Source organism: Phyllobates terribilis, unplaced genomic scaffold (assembly GCF_046119375.1).
Source record: "Phyllobates terribilis strain yellow unplaced genomic scaffold, ASM4611937v1 Scaffold_60__1_contigs__length_8166268, whole genome shotgun sequence".
Lineage (NCBI taxonomy): Eukaryota > Metazoa > Chordata > Amphibia > Anura > Dendrobatidae > Phyllobates > Phyllobates terribilis.
In genome coordinates, this window is record NW_027362820.1 from 6,876,309 (window position 1) to 6,892,331 (window position 16,023).

General features: G+C 44.8%; 2 protein-coding genes across 3 annotated transcripts in view; both read left to right on the plus strand.

The window, feature by feature from the left end:
- Positions 1-16,023, plus strand: part of LOC141192393 (uncharacterized) — a 240,367-nt gene that overhangs the window by 176,136 nt on the left and 48,208 nt on the right. The gene's annotated exons all lie outside the window — the stretch shown is intronic.
- The window catches only part of LOC141192341 (uncharacterized), a 45,279-nt gene that overhangs the window by 25,222 nt on the left and 4,034 nt on the right, over positions 1-16,023 (plus strand). For both annotated transcript variants that reach the window (XM_073661859.1, XM_073661860.1), the window contains exons 3-7: positions 4,245-4,394; positions 4,524-4,703; positions 4,786-4,909; positions 4,991-5,088; positions 5,252-5,342. In XM_073661859.1, the coding sequence (XP_073517960.1) occupies positions 4,245-4,394; positions 4,524-4,703; positions 4,786-4,909; positions 4,991-5,088; positions 5,252-5,342 (643 nt within the window). The remainder of the gene's footprint in view (positions 1-4,244; positions 4,395-4,523; positions 4,704-4,785; positions 4,910-4,990; positions 5,089-5,251; positions 5,343-16,023) is intronic.

Consider the following 16,023-nt stretch of genomic DNA (forward strand, 5'->3'; position numbering starts at 1 on the left):
ATCATTACAGAGCCGTCATTTTTCATCTGGCTTCGGCACCAGGACAATGGGGCTGGACCAACCGCTCTTTGACTCCTTGAATGATGCCCAGGCTCAACATTCTCCTCACCTCTTAAGGAATGCGATACGACATTTGATTCACCCTTACATTAAGCTCTGTCAGGATTTCATGTTCGTCCACCTGTGTACAACCTGGCAGCTATGAAAACAGGTTCTGGTTCCGCTGAAGTAGCTCTCGGCACTATTGCTTCTGGGCCAGTGATAGTGTCTCTGCCACTGTGACATCGTCAACTTGGGCTTCAGGATGGGCCCCCAGGCACGTAGCTTCCACTGGCTCCCTGTCTCGCCAAGGTTTAAGCAGGTTAACGGAGATATACTGGATATGACTTCCTTCTTCCTGGTTGGTGGACCTTGTAGTTGATGTCACTCAATTTTTCCACCACCTCATATGGCCCTTGCCACTTGCCAGGAATTTACTTTCCACCGTAGGGATCAACGCCAACACCCGGTCTCCAGGGCTAACTTGCCTCAGTCTCGCCGACCGATTATAGACCCTTGCCTGGGCCTCTAGGGCTTAAAGGAGGCTTTCTCTTACAATTGGCATCACCCTCACGATCCGGTCTTGCATGTGGGCCACATGCTCGATGATGCTCCAATGGGGTGTTACCTCTGCTTTCCAGGTCTCTTTCGCAATGTCCAGTAGTCCCCGAGGGTGTCGTCCATAAATCAGCTCGAAGGTTGAGAACCCAGTAGAGGCCTGGGGAACTTCCCTAATGGAGAATAGCAGGTAGGGGAGTAGACAATCCCAGGCTCATCCATCTTTCTCCATGACCTTTTTAAGCATGGACTTTAAGGTCTTGTTAAACCTCTCCACCAGGCCGTCCGTCTGCGGATTGTGCATTGCGTAATCTCTAGAGCCTTACACAACTCCCTCATCACCTTCAACATGAAACGGGTTCCCTGGTCTGTCAGGATCTCCTTTGGCAGGCCCTCCTGGAGAAGATGTGTACCAGCTCTCGGGCTATGCTCCTAGCAGAAGAGTTTCCCAATGGTACCGTCTTTGGGTACAGTGTTGCATAGTCCAGCACAACCAATATGTATTGATGACCCCTGGCAGACTTAACTAAGGGCCCTACAAGGTCCATGGCAATTCGGTCAAACGGGATCTCTATAATGGGTAACGGAACCAGGGGACTCCAGAAGTCAGACACGGGAGCAGTTAGCTGACAATTAGGGTAAGACCGGCAGAAATTAACAATGTCTCGGTGACACCCAGGCCAGTAGAACCTCTGCAAGACCCGCTCTTGGGTTTTGCCTACTCCCAGATGCCCCCCTAAGACATGCGAATTGGACAAATCTAATATCCTATGTCTATAGGGACCCGGCACCAACAACTGCTCTATCACTTCCCATCTTGGTTTAGTGACCCGATAAAGCAGCTCGTCATTTAAGGTGAAATACGGGAACCTGGTGTCAGCCCCCGGGTCTTGGGCAACCCCATTTATTACAGTCACATTGTCAAATGCACCTTTTAACGTAAGATCCTGCATTTGCGCTGTACCAAAATCCCCCCCCCCCCAGAAACCCCCAGTTCAGGAATCTCATCCTCATGGGTCGCTGTCTCATCCTCGTTACCAGCCAGGACACACAGGGGGAACTCATCTTACTCTGGCTGTAATGGTGATTCTTCGTGGACGAACCGGATCCGGTCTGAGCTAGTGGGCACCCCTGCCTTTCCCCACAAGTCCCAGAACAGCCAGAATCCCACCCGATTATAACTGGGTGTAACAAGCCCTCAACCACCCCAACCTCACAGTTAGTTTTTATTGTCACTCGGGCAACGGGGTAGTCCTTGGCATCCCCGTAGATACAGCGGACGCGCACGTACTTCCCTGGGATCAACTGGTGGGGAAGTGTAGCCTTTACCAGGGTCACCAAACTTCCTGAGTCCAGGAGTTCCGACACTAACACACCATTTATTGTTACAATACACGACTGGGGCCCCTCACAGGGCTGATAGTCCACACTGCAGGTGGGGTAGGCATTGTATGAGCAGCGTCTTCCTATGCTGCAGTCCATCTGCTCAGAGGACAACTGGCAGTTATGTGTCCAGGAGTTCGACACCTCCAGCAGATCATGTCTTTCCCAGCGGCCTTTGGCAGCCCCTCAGCAACCCCTTGGGACATTGGACTCCCACCACTCGTGGCTCTAACCCCCCCTCCTCTTTTGGGACTCTGGCTCCCCCTGAGTACCCCAGTATGGGGATGCAGCACCACCCGGCTTCCTTGGGGTCCTCTCGACCACCTGGTATCTATCTACAAGGCTGACCAGGTCATCCGCATTCCGGGGGTCTCCCTGGGCAACCCAGGTCTGCATGGGCCTAGGTAGGGAGTGCACAAATCTGTCCATGACAACCCGCTCGACTATCTGGGCTGGAGTGGAGGACTCCGGCTGCAACCACTTCTGCACAAGATGGAGGAGATCGAACATTTGGGAGTGAGGGGGTTTATCACCGCAATACGCCCAGTGGTAGACCCTTTTTTTGAGTTTAATATACTCCTGGGCATCCTGCAAGGCCAGGTCGTAATAAGCCTTTTGGGGCTCACCATTCAGATAGGGGGCCAACACCTCCGACCACTGCCCCGGTGGTAGCTTCTCCCGCTCTTCCACCCGCTCAAACACAGTCAAAAATGCCTCCACATCATCGCCCGGGGTGATTTTTTTTGCATGGCGCGCCTTACCACTTTCCGGATGCTCGAGTCATCACCTGGAGTTGGGGGAGGGGCTGTCGGCCTTCCACGAACCACCTCTGCGAGCAATTCCATCTGCTGCTGCTGTCAGAGCTGGTCCTGTTGGTGCTGCTTCTGCTGTTGGTGGATCTGCTGCAATAGTAGCTTGCTTGTCTCCTGCTGTGCTATCACAAGATGCTTGACCAGGTCCTCCATACTGTCGGTCTTCATTTCCTGATTTATGGCCGCCTTTACCCAGGACATGTGGTTTGTCCTCATCCGTTACACGTGCCTCCTGGGGATCTTGCCCGCACTTCTACCGCCACCTGTGGTAGATTACTTACTTGGCTGCACACGGAGGTAGACACAGATACGCCGTCTCTTTAAATCTTTGGTTGATTTATTATAATTCTGCATAAACCAAACTTTAGTCCATAAAAATAAACACAGCTGGCTGAGCAAAACAGGAAAACAAAGCAAAAATGGTAACACATAGAACATTGTCCTTGGAGTAACAGGGATTCGTCTGCTGAGAGTTCAGCAACTTTGCATGGTTCAAACACAAGCTTACTTCTCCAGACATTGAACTCTGAATGCCTCAGCTGGCCTAGTGTTTAAACCTCCCCCAGACCACACCCTGGGGAGCAGATATGGAGAACAACCTCCCGCCCGCTCTATTGTGGTTCTCATAAAAACATGCCCTTTGGAAATGGAGACTTAACCCCTCCTTGCACATAGCGTGCTGGAGGAAACTTAATGGTTTTAATTCACTGATGCCAATAGCCTCAGGGAAACATATCTACCCTCCAGCACTTTACACAGTGTTAAAAAGTAACGTTTTGCATGTTTTTTTTTCTTTTTACAAGAATTGTTGGTGCCAATTTTTTTTTTTTTAATATATTCTTTTTTATGTATTTTTTTTGTAATATAGGAAAGCCTAAGCCCAGAAATAAACCCCATAAAACACTGTACATGGAGACTTTGGTATCAAATAACTCCTGTCTTGGTGTTCTTACAAACAAGCTTTTATAAATGCCTCAAACTTCTGTGTGTGAATCAGACCTGAGATCTAACGAGATAGAAGATTACAGTCCGGGGAAGACAAGAAACATATAGACGGCCGGTGCTGATGTAGTCAGTGACGGACTCTGGCCAAATACGTTTATAGAGCCATAGTGGAATATGAAGATTTCGTCTTCTTCATGAAGTAGTTATTTCTCATGTCGTGTAATGAATATCTCCTGCAGTATTGCTAATGCTGATTCGGTAAATGAGAAGAGAATTAGCAATAAGGAAGATGAGTCTTTGAGAAACGTATTCAGCTGCAGACTCCAAGGAAGAAACTGCTTGTTGTCTGTAGCCTAAAATATATAGTTTTTATTACTAGATGTAAAGAAGAAAACTAAATACTGTAAAAAAAATAAATCTCAAATGTTTCCCTTTATTATCTCCAGTAATTGTATTATTACACAGGATTTTTATGACTTTACATTGGCTCATCATCTTCTCATTCAGGTCTCTACAATATCAGATCCTCTCAGTGAATATCTTCTACATAAGAGAATTTTCCTGATTTACCCATCAAACATGGATATGAACAGAGACAAGATGGCTGAGAAAATATTACACCTCACCCTAGAGATCCTCTTCCGGCTTACTGGAGAGGTGAGAGATTCTGATGACGTCACATTACATCATTCTTATCTATGGAAATAACAGATGGACAGAACTGGAGAGGTGAGGACTCTGGAAATGTCTGTAGTGAGATTTATTAATGTGTCTCTCCATAACCAGGATTACACAGTAGTGAAGAAGACCTCTAGTGAGCGCTGTCAGGACCCTGTGTCTGAGGGATGGGGAAGACCCCTGAGCCCAATGACAGGGCCTCCACCTCACCCCCTGATACATGAGGACATCAATAACCAGAAGATCCTAGAACTCACCTACAAGATGATTGAGCTGCTGACTGGAGAGGTGATACTGCTGGGAATGCTGGGACATTTTATAGTAAAGCTATCAAGGGATCGGGGGATGACGGTATCATTGTATGTGTCAGGTTCCTATAAGGTGTCAGGACGTCACCGTCTATTTCTCCATGGAGGAGTGGAAGTATTTAGAAAGACACATAGATCTGTACAAGGACATCATGGTGGAGGTTCCCCAGCCCCTCACATTACCAGGTAATAGACAGGACTAAATACACACGGCCTATAATTATCTGTATGTAAAGTGAATTCAATCCCTGTATGTGTTTCCTCCAGATCTATCCAGTAAGAGGACAACACCAAAGAGATGTCCCCGTCCTCTTCTTCCTCAGGACTGTAAACAAGAAGATCCCAATGTTCCTCAGGATCATCAGGTAGATGGAGAGAAGGTGTCATGAGATATCCCCTATGATGTGTAGACGGCTGTGAAGGTCTTGTGCTCAGTCTTGTTTTATCCACCAGTATTATATGTTTTATACTTGTGTAACGAGAACGGTGGAGATAGCAGGATTATATTTATATAAATATTTGTTTCAGGGTGAAGATCTGACCCATATTATTACTACAGGGACATATGTGAGAGGTGATGAGCGGTGTAAAAAGGAGATTCCTACATATGACTACCCAGGTGAGTAGTAACCACTAAATGCAGAGAAGTCACAGATTCTTCTCAGTCACCGGCTGTGGCTGGTTTACCAATCATGTAGTCCGGCCATGTCACAAACGTGTGATCACCATTTTGTATCTAGACCAAAACATTCTCCTCCACGAAAAACTTTTTAAATGACTTTGGGCATTGAAACCCCTTTTCTATAGAACTTGCAACTTGGAAGATCCACCTACCCCCTGGGATTAGATGATGCTGACCGTTACCTGTCCAGATCTGTAAACTACAAAGCCAAAAGGCAGTGTACGTAGAAAGTGCTGACAAGTTAGAAAATCACTCACAGAAAAATATTATGATGGGTCTGTAAGAGAAAGCGGAGGGTAATGATGCTGTTGGCTTCCTAGAACCCTGATAACTTATTACACTGTGTGCAGAATTATTAGGCAAATGCATATTTTGATCACATGATACTTTTTATACATGTTGTCCTACTCCAAGCTGCATAGGCTTGAGAGCCAACTACCAATTAAGTAAATCTGGTGATGTGCATCTCTGTAATGAGGAGGGGTGTTGACTAATGACATCAACACCCTATATAAGGTGTGCTTAATTATTAGGCAACTTCCTTTCCTTTGGCAAAATGGGTCAGAAGAGAGATTTGACGGGCTCTGAAAAGTCCAAAACTGTGAGATGCCTTGCAGAGGGATGCAGCAGTCTTGAAATTTCCAAACTTTTGAAGCGTGATCACAGAACAATCAAAGTTTCATGGCAAATAGCCAACAGGGTCACAAGAAGCAAAAAAAAAAAGGTGCAAAATAACTGCCCATGAATTGAGGAAAATCAAGCGTGAAGCTGCCAAGATGCCATTCGCCACAAGTTTTGCCATATTTCAGAGCTGCAACGTTACTGGAGTATCAAAAAGCACAAGGTGTGCGATACTCAGGGACATGGCCGAGGAAAGGAAGGCTGAAAAACGACCACCTTTGAACAAGAAACATAAAATAAAACGTCAAGAATGGGCCAAGAAATATCTTAAGACTGATTTTTCAAAGGTTTTATGGACTGATGAAATGAGAGTGACTCTTGATGGGCCAGATGGATGGGTCAGAGGCGTGATCAGTAAAGGGCAGAGAGCTCCACTCCGACTCAGACGCCAGCAAGGTGGAGGTGGGGTACTGGTATTGGCTGGTATGATCAAAGATGAACTTGTGGGACCTTTTCGGGTTGAGGATGGAGTGAAGCTCAACTCCCAGACCTACTGCCAGTTTCTGGAAGACAACTTCTTCAAGCAGTGGAACAGGAAGAAGTCGATATCGTTCAAGAAAAAGATGATTTTCATGCAGGACAATGCTCCATCACATGCATCCAACTACTCCACAGCGTGGCTGGCCAGTAAAGGTCTAAAAGAAGAAAAAATAATGACATGGCCCCCTTGTTCACCTGATCTGAACCCCATAGAGAACCTGTGGTCCATCATAAAATGTGAGATCTACATTGAGGGAAAACAGTACACCTCTCGGAACAGTGTCTGGGAGGCTGTGGTGGCTGCTGCACGCAATGTTGATCGAAAACAGATCAAGTAACTGACAGAATCTATGGATGGAGGCTGCTGAGTGTCATCATAAAGAAAGGTGGCTATATTCATCACTAATTATTTTTGTTTTTGCATGTCAGAAATGTTTATTTCTAAATTTTGTGCACTGATATTGGTTTACCTGGTGAAAATAAACAAGTGAGATGGGATTATATTTGGTTTTTATTAAGTTGCCTAATAATTCTGTACAGTAATAGTTACCTGCACAAACAGATATCCTCCTAAAATAGCCAAATCTAAAAAAAAACACTCCAACTTCCAAAAATATTAAGCTTGGATATTTATGAGTCTTTTGGGTTGATTGAGAACATAGTTGTTGATCAATAATAAAAATAATCCTCTAAAATACAACTTGCCTAATAATTCTGCACACAGTTTAGATAAATCTGCTCATATGGTCCCTGCAAGACCAGGTCCAGTCTTTATGACCAAACCTCGCTATTATGACCGACAACATTTGCCCAAAATTTTGAAAATGTAGCAATTTTCAAGCTTTGAATCCTTGTGCCCTTAAATCGGAGAGTTAAAATCACAAAATAGTTAATAAATAACATTTTCCACATGTCTAATTTACATCAGCTCGATTTTTGAAGCTAAATCTTTTTTTCTGTTAGGGAGCTATAAGGGTTAAAAGTTAACCAAGTTCTAATTTTTCCACCAAAATTTACAAAACCATTTTTTAGGGACCACATCACATTTGAAGTCACTTTGAGGGGTCTATATGAAAGGAAATACCCAAAAGTGACACCATTCTAAAAACTGCACCCCTCAAGGTGCTCAAAACCACATACAAGAAGTTTATTAACCCTTCACATGCTTCACAGGAACTGAAGCAATGTGGAAGGAAAAAATGAACATTTAACTTTTCTTGATAAAATGCTTACTTCGGACGCAATTTTTTTATTTTCACAAGGGTAACAAGAAAAAATGGACCACAAAATTTGTTGTGCAATTTATCCTAAGCATGCCGATACTCCATATGTGGGGAAAACCACTGTTTGGGTGCACTTCAGAGCTCAGAAGGTAAGGCGTACAATTTACTTTGGTGCAAAATTGGCTGGAATCGAGAGCGGACGCCATGTTCCGTTTGGAGAGTCCCTGGTGTGCCTAAACACTGGAAACACCCCACAAACCACAAGTGACCTCCTTTTGGAAACTAGACCCCTCAAAGAATCTATCTATATGTGGGGTGAGCACCTTGAACCGCCAGGTGCTTCACAGAAGTTTATAACGTAGAGCCGTGAAAATGAATCAAATTTTTTTCCTACAAAAATTTACTTTTAGCTCCAATTTTTTTATTTTCACGAGGGTACCAGGAGAAAATGGACCCTTGAGTATGCTGATACCCCATATGTGGGGTAAAACTACGGTTTGGGCGCACAGCAGGGTTCGGAAGGGAAGGAGCACTGTTTGACTTTTTGAATGCAAAAATGGCTGTAATCGAGAGCATAAGTCATTTTGCGTTTGGAGAGCCCCTGGTGTGCCTTTTTGACGGTGTTCGCCAAATGGAATAAATAACGTGACAGTTTTATAGAGCGGGTCGTTCCGGATGTGGCGATACCAATTATGTGTACTTTTTTTGTTTAATTGCAAACGCTGCATTTTGAGTGGCGAAATGGATTTTAGTGATTTGTGTGCATTTTTTTGTGTTTTTTTTTTTACATATTTTATTTCACTTTTTTTTTACTTTTTCACTAAGTCCCACTGTGGGACATGTGTAATTTTTACTTTGATCACTGGTCTCATACACTGCAGTACTCCTGTACTGCTGTGTATGAGACCTATCAGTGAGTCATTGACTGCACCTGTGAGATCCCGCTTACTGCTGGATCTCACAGGCCACCGTACGCTGGGATCATCACATGATCTCAGGGTACCCTGGTAACCATCGAGACCAATGATTCACATCGCGGGGGTCCGATGGTTACTAAGGGGATCTTGCGACCCCCTTGTAACCACTTAAATATCGCTGTCACGATTGACAGCGGTATTTAAAGGGTTAATCGGCATCTAAACTGGCCGGGGCTGATACTACAGGATGTCAGCTGTCGTAGACCTGCACCGCTATAAACTTATGTCTCAGTGCAGTGAAAGAGCGGCACTGAGTCATAAGTACCCTTAACTTCCGCCGTAAAAATGTGTTAAAGCTGTTGTTAAGGGTTAAACCAAATAACTTCAAACAGAATCGTGATAAAGTATACAAAAAACATTACACCTGTGCCATGATATATCTCTAAGCTGTGCCTGGCTGATGGCTGTAATATACAGTACAGACCAAAAGTTTGGACACACCTTCTCATTTAAAGATTTTTCTATATTTTCATGACTATGAAAATTGTACATTCACACTGAAGGCATCAAAACTATGAATTAACACATGTGGAATTATATACTTAACAAAAAAGTGTGAAACAACTGAAAATATGTCTTATATTCTAGGTTCTTCAAAGTAGCCACCTTTTGCTTTGATGACTGCTTTGCACACTCTTGGCATTCTCTTGATGAGCTTGTCGGCCCTTTTGCCTTCACTCTGCGTTCCAGCTCATCCCAAACCATCTCGATTGGGTTCAGGTCTGGTGACTGTGGAGGCCAGGTCATCTGGTGTAGCACCCCATCACTCTCCTTCTTGGCCAAAAAGCCCTTACACAGCCTGGAGGTGTGTTTGGGGTCATTGTCCTGTTGAAAAATAAATGATGGTCCAACTAAACGCAAACGGGATGGAATAGCATGCCGCTGCAAGATGCTGTGGTAGCCATGCTGGTTCAGTATGCTTTCAATTTTGAATAAATCCCCAACAGTGTCACCAGCAAAGCACCCCCACACCATCACACCTCCTCCTCCATGCTTCAAGGTGGGAACCAGGCATGTAGAGTCCATCCGTTCACCTTTTCTGCGCTGCACAAAGACACGGTGGTTGGAACCAAAGATCTCAAATTTGGACTCATCAGACCAAAGCACAGATTTCCACTGGTCTAATGTCCATTCCTTGCGTTCTTTAGCTCAAACAAGTCTCTTCTGCTCGTTGCCTGTCCTTAGCAGTGGTTTCCTAGCAGCTATTTTACCATGAAGGCCTGCTGCACAAAGTCTCCTCTTAACAGTTGTTGTAGAAATGTGTCTGCTGCTAGAACTCTGTGTGGCATTGACCTGGTCTCTAATCTGAGCTGCTGTTAACCTGCGATTTCTGAGGCTGGTGACTTGGATAAACTTATCCTCAGAAGCAGAGGTGACTCTTGGTCTTCCTTTCCTGGAGCGGTCCTCATGTGAGCCAGTTTCTTTGTAGCGCTTGATGGTGTTTGCAACTGCACTTGGGGACACTTTCAAAGTTTTCCCAATTTTTCGCACTGACTTACCTTCATTTCTTAAAGTAATGATGGCCACTCGTTTTTCTTTACTTAGCTGCTTTTTTCTTGCCATAATACAAATTCTAACAGTCTATTCAGTAGGACTATCAGCTGTGTATCCACCTGACTTCTGCACAACACAACTGATGGTCCCAACCCCATTTATAAGGCAAGAAATCCCACTTATTAAACCTGACAGGGCACACCTGTGAAGTGAAAACCATTTCCGGTGACTACCTCTTGAAGCTCATCAAGAGAATGCCAAGAGTGTGCAAAGCAGTCATCAAAGCAAAAGGTGGCTACTTTGAAGAACCTAGAATATAAGACATATTTTCAGTTGTATCACACTTTTTTGTTAAGTAGATAATTCCACATGTGTTATTTCATAGTTTTGATGCCTTCAGTGTGAATGTACAATTTTCATAGTCATGAAAATACAGAAAAATCTTTAAATGAGAAGGTGTGTCCAAACTTTTGGTCTGTACTGTACATTTATTCACGCCTGCAGGAGATGTATTGGAATTGCTCTAGCCCTGAATTCATGGATTCAATCCACGTCATAAATTATATTATATTATCGATCCTAAGGAATTCAGATACAATCTCTCCTGAAATGGGAAGCACTAATACTTTCTTTACTCTTCTGGTCAGGACTCATAGTAGCTCCAACGGTCCACCATAAATGAGTGCAACTCTGGTTTAGTGTTAGAGTTCTCCCCCAAAACATACATTCTTGTTGGGGATATAACGTGTTTTTTTTTTTATTTTCCTATCACCCATGACAGCACCACAACAAGAGAGGGCATCTGCCCTTCAAGAACAGGAAACCTACAGAATAAAAGGGTGGCGCCTCTCCACCACCTCAGTTGGTTCCCTGTCCTTGAGGGGGAATTTTGTTAAAATGACGGCAGAAGAAAAAAGAGAGGATTATTCCCACACCTGGGCCAGTCGGTTTGTAACAGGGCACAGTCTCTGCTGTGGCCTGCATCAGGGAAATGGAAGCGCCGCGGTGGGTCCAAGGGGGCCTGTTCTGTCAGACGGGCGTGAGCAGCAGCCGCACCATTAGCTTTGATGGCCTGGCGGCCACGCATCCCGTTTGCGCAGGCGCAGTACACTACCCAGGAAATCGCGCCCTAAGACGCACACTGGTAAAAAGGAAAAAGAAGTAGCGGAGACCAATGTCTTCTAGCATGTTTCCGGCTACCGTCTTGTACCAAGCTGCACATATGCAGGGCGCGCTAGAAAGCTGTGCCCTGATGACGAGCTTGCCAGAGGAGCGGAGGAGGTGTCCCTGAGCTGTAGCTGGTCCCCCATTTGAAATGGGGTCTGACCGCAGTATGAGTGTGGAACAGCAGCGGGCAGTCGCTTGAGCCTCCAGAAAGGAACAGTCTTGTGACTTGGTCCAGCCTCCGAATTTTGTACAGCTGGCGGTGAGTGATCTTCGTGAATGTTCACCTTGTTTATGGGGCCCTTTCTTTGTTATGGTTACTAGGAAAGGCTTAAGGAAGTTAGCGCAAAACTCAAAAATGGGTGAGTGTGCGCTCTGTAAGACCTCATCTGGTGCTTAAATTTGACTTCAGGACGGAAGCTGGACCTCTAGGCTAAAGTTAGCGACATGTCTGGGCTGCACAGAGTCTCATGATCGGGCTTCAGAGTTTACCACAAAAATGAGGATCAATTTGCTCAGTAAATGTTAAAGTAACACTCAGAGGTTTGGACTGTTGTCCTCCAGTCTGTTTACTCCATCCATAGGACGGCACATTGTGTTAATACAGGACATGGTTTCTGTGAAGGTCTGTTGTCCAGCTGCGTCTCATCAGTTGGCTCCTTCGGGTGGGGCTAGTCTGACAATTGAGAATTATCACCCAAAGTAAAGGTTTATCCTTCATTCAGATGGATTACTCTTTTAATGAAAATCTGAGCGCCTAATAGCGCTTCATAGTGTCTCATAGCACTTCACAATGCCGCATAGCGCTTCATAGCACATCATAGTGCCTCATGGCACATCATAGCATAGCACTTCATTTGCGCTTCACAGTGCCTCATAGCGCATCATAGTGCTGCATAGCGCCTCATAGTGCTTCATAGTGCCTCATGGCACATCATAGCATAGTGTATCATAGTGTTTCATGGCTCTTCATAGTGCCTCATGGCACTTCATAGTGCTTTATAGTGCCTCATGGCTATTCATAGCGCCTCATGGCTTTTCATAGCGCCTCATGGCTCTTCATAGCGCCTCATGGCATATCATAGCGCCGCATAGCATATCATAACATATAGTGCCTCTTAGCATATAATAGTGCCTCAAGACACATCATAGTGCCTCATGGTGCCTAATAGTGCATTCATAGTGCCTCATAGCACCTGTTAGTACCTCATAGTGCCTCATAGCGCTTCACAGTGCCTGTTAGTACCTCACGGTGCTTCATAGTGCCCCTGTGCCTTGTAGTGCCTCGTTGCCTCATAGCTCATAGTCCCTCATTGTAAAGGTACTGGTTGCACAACTAAGTTTATGTCTGACAAAACCAAGTTCAGCCACTGTTAACTGTGCATGGCAAGCTTATAGAATTCAAGGGGAAAAATATTCTAGCCTCTGTTTGAGACAGAGGGTGGCAGTATTCCTGGCTGATGCTCAGCTGACTCAGTGGAATGCTGGTTGGATGATGTCTTGGGAAAGGCAGGTGACAATAAGAGCGCTTCCTTAGTTTTGCAGGTCAATAATAAACCTTGTAGGGTTTCACTCTCAAAGGTAGGAGGCATCGCATAGTGCTCATACAGCCATTCTGGGTTTGGTCCAAACAAGTGCAGTTTTATTTCTTTTAGGCTGAGTTCACACGATGCGTTTTTCATGCGTTTCCGCGGCGTTTTTGCAGTTGCGTAAACGCCGCGGAAACGCATGAAAAACGCATGGTAGAAGGGCAGCAATGTTCCCCAATGGAAATCCGCATGTGCTGTGCTCATGATGCGGATTTTTCCGCAGCGTAAACGCTGCGGTCAAAAATCCGCAGCATGTCAATTAATTTTGCGGAAACGCTGCTCTTTTGCCGCCATTGACTTGCATTAGACCGCATGGAATCCGCATCACTGTATATGTTGATGCGCTTTTCATGCGGTCTAATGTGCGGATGGTACCCAGGTGTGGAGGAGAGGACTCTCATCCAGACCCAGGTACCATTAAAAAAAAAAGAATAAAATAAAAAATATATATATTCTCACCTTCTGACGGCCCGCGCTGCGTCCTGCCGGCTTCCCGCGCACTTCGCGGTTGAATGAAGGACCTTCGCTGACGTCAGAGTCATGTGACGGGTCACGTGACGCTGACGTCGGAAGGTCCTACAGTCTTCACTGCCGGCAGCCGGGACCGATGAAGCAGGACACCGGGGGCCATCAGAGGGTAAAGTATATATTTATTTTTTGACATCACACACTATATAAATCCATGCCGGTTGCATGGATTTATATAGTGTGAAGTTGACAAGCACTTTCCAAGTGATGCTAAAATCGCTTGGGAAGCGCTTGTCAACCCGCATGCGGAAATGAAAGTGAAGACCGCTTCATTTCCGCATGTCCCTGGCAGGAAACCGCATGTACAATCCGCATGCGTTTTTTCCTGCCAGAGAGATGCAGAAACGCTCAGGAAAAAATCCTGAGCATTTCTGCATCGTGTGCACATACCCTTACAGGTTGCACGGAAGTCATAAATATAATATTTCTGGCCTTGTACAAGCGCTGACTAAATAGGACAGACCCTGACTACTCATATACAGCTCAGCTAGCCCAGCTTGATCAAACAAAACAGCATTTATCCAGGGCAACCACTGATGCTTGCATACTCCGCTCAGGTGGAGCCTGGCCTGTATCTCTGTTTAGTTCCAAGACACATATAGTCTGCTCTGCTTTTCAGCAGTCTGACTAAGATGAATGCCTAGCCTGCTCTGGTGCTTAGCTCTTCAGGCGCCCTAATCAAGACCTGTAAAGCTATTATTTAACCCAGCTCTACCTGGGTTTACTACAACCGGAAAGGGCTGTACAGATTCTTGAGAGTTAGATCATTTGAAATTGACTCTATAAGATCTGCTATTAAATCTGTAGTGCCAGATTGCTATATAGTAGTCTAGCAGTTAAAGAAGGTATACAATCAGGTTCCAATTCACATGAAACATCAAATTTCCTGAGGATCCTGGCATAAAATGAGGATTTAGGCTTTCAGTTTGTGTCCTTCCCTTCAGATGTCAATGAGCCTTAAGGCTTTATCGAGACTTATAGTAGTTAGGACAACTCTCATATTGAAGGAAGAGGCATTGGCAATAGGTTACCTCAACTATTTTGGGATTATGGGCAGATCCATTGAGTGCTGCAGAACTCGCTGGGCAGTGAGCCAGAGTTGTGGTCTCCCAAGGGAGAATAAGGAGTCCTGTTAAATGTCAAAATTAATAAGCAGTCTGGCCACAACTCTAAACAAGGCAATATTGCTGTTAATAACTCTAATCTCCTACATTCCATATGTAGCATGGTCACAGGTATATACCCGTGTGTTGCCTCTAAAGATCCGGTTCCTCTAACCTAAAGAAGCTTTAGGCAGTATATAAGAAAGCTCCATTCATCTATACATCGTCACCATGTAAAGATCTTGTCATACAACAGAGGAACTTTAGCTTACATAAACCAGTATAGAGGAACTCGGCCAAGATCTCTAATGACACTGTCTAATCAGTTCGGATGGCAAAGTTTCACCTTTTATCTTTAACAGCACCTCATATAAAGGGGAAGAGAATTAAAAGTGGACATTTTGAGCTGTATACAGCTGAAACAGTGTCCAACCTTCAATGAAGTATGGAATTTGAAAGTGAGCTTTGGATCTAGGCCCATTTCCAGTCCAAAGATGGCACTCTGGGATCTGAATCCGGTGCTTACGGCTCTAACAAGCCTTCGCTTGAACACATGGATTCAAGGTCTTCACATTAAAGACTATTATCCCGGTGGCTCTGACTTGAGCATGGTAAGTTAGTGACATTCAAGCTTTTGTCGGTTAATCCTCTATTTATACAGATCCTAGAATATAGGCTGGTTCTGGAACCAGCCTATCTTCCCAAGATGGCTTCCAATTTCCAAAGAAATCAGGAAATTGTGCACCGGATGTCCCCATCAAGCAATATGTAAGGTTGTGATTCAGTCTTCACCTTGCACCTTCTAAAGACACTATAGGCTTGATCTGGAATCTTCTGCTGTCCTTTCCTTTAGGAAAAGGGTTCTACAGGCTGTGGTCCCACCCTAACGTTAAAGTTTCTCTGTAAATCTCTCGTTGTGGTGCTGTCATGGGTGATAGGATAACACTAAATTACTTACTGGTAATTTGTTTTTCCTGAGCCTATGACAGCATCCTTATATTCCCTTTCGTCACTGGTAGAGGATGATCACTTCATTTCCTTCGTGGTGTTTGATTCACGCGGTGTGTAGGAGGAAAAATCATGGGGTATATAACTATTAAGTAGTGTCCTCTCATACTCTGTAAACAACTGAGATGGTGGAGACATGCCGCCCTTTTATTCTGTAGGTTTCCTGTCCTTGAAGGGTGGATTCCCTTTCTCGTTGTGGGGCTGTCATGGGCTCAGGAAAATCACATTACCGATAAGTAATTAGTGAGACACATACTCCAATTACCCGAGAGAGGTTTCACCACTAGTTACTCTTTTTTTTTTCAATAGATGTGTTATTGCCTATTGTCAGGAAAACTTGCCGGCCGGTGGGTGCCGCTCTCTGGCGCCCT